A 4,318-nucleotide genomic window follows, 5' to 3' on the forward strand; every position below is an offset into this window, starting at 1 on the left:
AGAGAGAGAGAGAGAGAGAGAGAGAGAGAGAGAGAGAGAGAGAGATTGTTTATTTTAAATGTTGGTGTTTTAATCCCCCATCGACACAATTTAGATAATTTAGGAGGCGGGCTTTCCGACACTGCCTGTCAAGGCCAACCCGGGCTGAGAGGGATACCACAGCATCCTGGCAGAAAGACCGAGTAACTTGATAAAAATTTCTCCCCACTCGAAAATTGACCTTGGGTTTTCTGCATGGTAGTGCCTAATTACTGCTACACCACAGAGCGACAGACAGACAAAAGACAGATAAACAGACAGACAGACAGGCAGATAACTTGTCTGAGATTTTGTTTTTGGCTAAATATATCATTATTTTTGTCATTGTATCATCATCATCGTCATCATATAGCTGCATAGCATGTATATTATTATCATTCTGCTCAGTGTAACCCGAGAGAGAAACCTATGCACATCAGATTCTTTCATCATGCTATCCGTTCCTCTTTACTGTTCCTTTCATCATCTTTCAGGTACAACGGCGTCTGTGGTGTAATAGTAACAGTTAGGGCCTTCTTTGTCGCATGTAAAAGACGTGGGTTCGATTCCTGTGCGGGGAATTGTTGTTGTTGTTGTTGTTGTTGTTGTTGTTGTTGTGGAAGCCTATCCTTCCTAATTGTTTGGAGCCCCGATGAGCTTGCTCTACGCCACGGCTACCGCATCTCTCGAATACCGGGTGAGGCAGTCCAACCTCCCTGAATCTTCCCCAAATAAAAGAGATGCCACCGTCGGTCTATAATTATTTTTTTAATCCACTATCTCCACATATCTGTCAGGACGTCGTATCCCTTTCAGCCTGGGCGGGCCTTGACAGGATGGAAACACTCCGCCTCCTAACTGACATCAACTAGCTACAAATAACGATTAATCATTCTTTATTATTTCAGGTCATCATTTCTTCTTGACCCTGGACCTCTCTCCCTCAATGGACAGCGCTGATGGCACTATTAGTGTCAAGCTGACCGGACCTCAGGGCGAATCACGAATGACACCGATAAAAACGTGAGTTCTGGAGAATGATTTTGAGGTAAAGATAAAATAAAATGTATACCCCCCCCCAAAAAAAAAAAGAACAAAAGAAAGAAAAACACCCCTGTTACCCACTCCTTGACACTGTGCGTCACGACAATCACAACTGGTTGTTTTTTTTCGGTAAGTGTTTTACGGCGAGCGTAACTGCATACGGTCATATGAGAGCGCGGGACACACATTAAACATTTTCAGTTTGGTGGGAATTTCGAATTTTGCCAGGGTGGCGATCGAAGCTTACTCCATCGATTTTTAGGACCACTGAGGGATCTTTAACGGGCTCAACTTGCACATAGGACCTCCGAAATTTTTTGCCCTTATCCGAGAAGGCTAGGTTTGGATCTTATCTACCGTAAGATCAGGGATGTGGCTGAAAGACAGCAGTAAGGAGGAGCCAATGAGTAGCAGTAGGAAGGCTGCAGAAAGAGTCAGGAACCCAGAGGAGGGGGCAAAGGGGAGGGGGGGGCAGAAAGTGGAGACGAAAGCAGACGACAGAACATGGTTAGAGAGCAGGAAACGGGATAAAAGTAGAACAATTTAAAGATGAACCCTGGACCTAATCACAACTGTATATCTATTATATATTTGGTTATGTACATTTATGTCTGTATGCGATGTCGATGACCTAGTGGTCAGGCTACCTGACTCGTAATCGTGAGGTTGCGGGTAAGGGGGTTTGAGCTGCGGGCCCTCCGTTGTGTCTTTGGGAAAGGCACTTTACACGAATTTTCCTCACTTCATTCAGGTGGGAATAGGTACCCAGCCATAGGCTGCGAGAGATCTTGTCAGTATGTCAGTGTTTTAGCCTCTATAAAATTAATGGCCGCTTGCTCTGTGTGCATCCCAGAAAGTTGAGGTTGTTTCAGAATGCTCTCAAGTCTGCTGGGGTAATAGTACAGATTGTGAAGAGCATAGAGCTTGCTGTTGAGCAGGAATTTGCACTATACAGATGCGGTCTATCTATCATCTATCTATCTATCTATCTATCTATCTATCTATCTATCTATCTATCTATCTATCTATCTATCTATCTATTATTATTATTATTATTATTATTATTATTATTATTATTATTATTATTATTATTATTATTATTATTATTATTTAGTTGGGTAAAACACGATAGTCCCGTGACCGTGGGCTCCGAAAGTTTGTTTTAAACATGTTTTACCATCTTCAAGGTCTAAGTAAGAAAATTAGCCCCCCATACCTCTTTTTAAAACGTGGGCGTTACCCATGAGGCCTTGAAATCCAAGATGGCCATTAAATGGCAAAAATCGTCTTTTTCCAACACATTTGAAGTGTGATACATCACTTATAGGGTTTTTTAGGTCAAGAAGTTCATTTCTAGCCTTTCGTAAAATATAAGTACAAAAAATCCAATATGGCTGGCATCGTCTGTATTGAAAATGAGAAAAACGTTGGTATCACAAATAGTAACTTAAGGTTCACGAAGTAAGGGCATTTACTGATCTAGGATAATTCTTTTTGTATCATTTCATATTTTTAGTATTTTCCAAGCTGTTTATTTCCAGTTTGGCCGCTCATCGAAAATGTAAATACAGACAGCACCCGCGGTATGGGAACCTTGTCTATACTTATTGCACAGGTGCAAATGGTACAAACCTGTGACCATTGACCTATAACACCTCAACTCAAGATTCATTGAGTAGATCTGATTAAGCAGCATTTTAGAACCGATGCAACACGTAAAAAAATATCGCCGTGAGGGGATAATGAGCAGTTTAGACATTCAAAAGATGAACTATCATAGTTAGACAGAACATTCATCTAAAGGACAATAACCTCTTTTGTCTTTACTCTCGTTTTTATCTTGATCAGTTTGGTTTACAAGCTTGCTACCTTCATTATTGCTAGTATGAAAGGAGGCTGTGGTATTAAAGCTATCCAAATTTGACAATTGATGGGGTATCGCAGGACGACTAGGGCGAACTTGTCTGCATTGCCTATTCGGCTGTCGCAATACATGCATGGATAAAGATGCCCTGACATGACCAAGCATAACGTGAACGAAAAAACCCATTCAGGTGTCCCTTCAGCGGTGACGCTAGCTTAGCCCAGAAATCTGTAAGCCGCTTGGAGTATCTGTGGCGACCAAGTCATGAGATTATGAACCTAATCGAGTGCAGATGTCATATTGACTACATTTGGCTACTCTTCAGCGTCTGTCAGATGGCATGCATTAACATTTTGATCCAGAGAGTCTGACATCTCCAGTTGACACCTAAAACTTTTCCATGTCTGTGTCAGGCTGTTCGTACACTTGCTTTGCTAATTTCTTTTTTTTTTCAACATTCTTCCAAGCTGCATTGTAGCCAACAATGTGAGTTCTTGAGATGCATTGAAAACATTTAGGTTGTCCTTTACATTGAAAGATTTCTGCTTCCTGTGCTGATGAATCTGTCATGGACAAGAGCTTCTCTCAACAAAAGAATACACCCAGCACCATCTCCCGTTATGTTTCTCTAGGAAAGCTTGGTGTACAGTTCAGGCTGCAGCCAGGAAAATCAGCCAACCTAGTTTCTTTAAAGAGTTTGAAAGAAGCATGTTCGTATGCCATTTTAAAAAATGAAATGCCCCCCCCCCTCCCTCAATTTTTTTTTAAAATTACAAACATTTAAACGATATATCCTTAAATACAGTATGGTTTTCCTCTTTAATTTTGACATGGATTTTGTATGTTAGGCTTGTCGCTAACCATAAAGTATGATAAAGATAAAGGCAAAAAGTATGGATTTTCTTGCACTGACCGTGTAAAAAAAATTTTAATGACATCATGCAGAACGGGCTTACTTGATGGCTCAATGTATGTTGTATCATAGCTCCATTATAATAAGATTTTGTATTATTATTATCATTATATTGTAAACAGTCGAAATTGTCCAAAACGTCCATCCATTGTCGGGGTAAATAATGGTCGTCTTAGACTTGTGGACGTCTTTGGCAGGACTGATGAAAGTGAAGACAACAAATCATTCTCTTCTGAGGTCCCACCCAGATGTGGTTGCAAGCTTAGTAAGACTGCGCCGTAAGATCCATTTAAATACTTTTTCTATTCTTTTGAATGGATGGTGGAAAGAGAGGTTTTTATGACTGCTGTGAGTGTTGAATTCTACGAAGTATACAAAGAGAAAGACAAAACTTGAGGATTTAAATACGTTGTACGCACACACACACACACACACACATACACACACACACACACACACACACACACACACACACACAC

At 40.6% G+C, this 4,318-nt stretch overlaps 1 protein-coding gene across 1 annotated transcript in view; it reads left to right on the plus strand.

Annotated features, from left to right (window-relative positions):
- The window catches only part of LOC101855637 (pancreatic lipase-related protein 2), a gene marked incomplete in the record, with an annotated part of 18,919 nt that overhangs the window by 13,532 nt on the left and 1,069 nt on the right, over positions 1-4,318 (plus strand). The window contains 1 exon segment of the mRNA XM_013081663.2: positions 927-1,041. Coding sequence (XP_012937117.1) covers positions 927-1,041 — 115 coding nt within the window.

Source organism: Aplysia californica, unplaced genomic scaffold, assembly GCF_000002075.1.
Source record: "Aplysia californica isolate F4 #8 unplaced genomic scaffold, AplCal3.0 scaffold00140, whole genome shotgun sequence".
Taxonomy (NCBI): Eukaryota; Metazoa; Mollusca; class Gastropoda; order Aplysiida; family Aplysiidae; genus Aplysia; species Aplysia californica.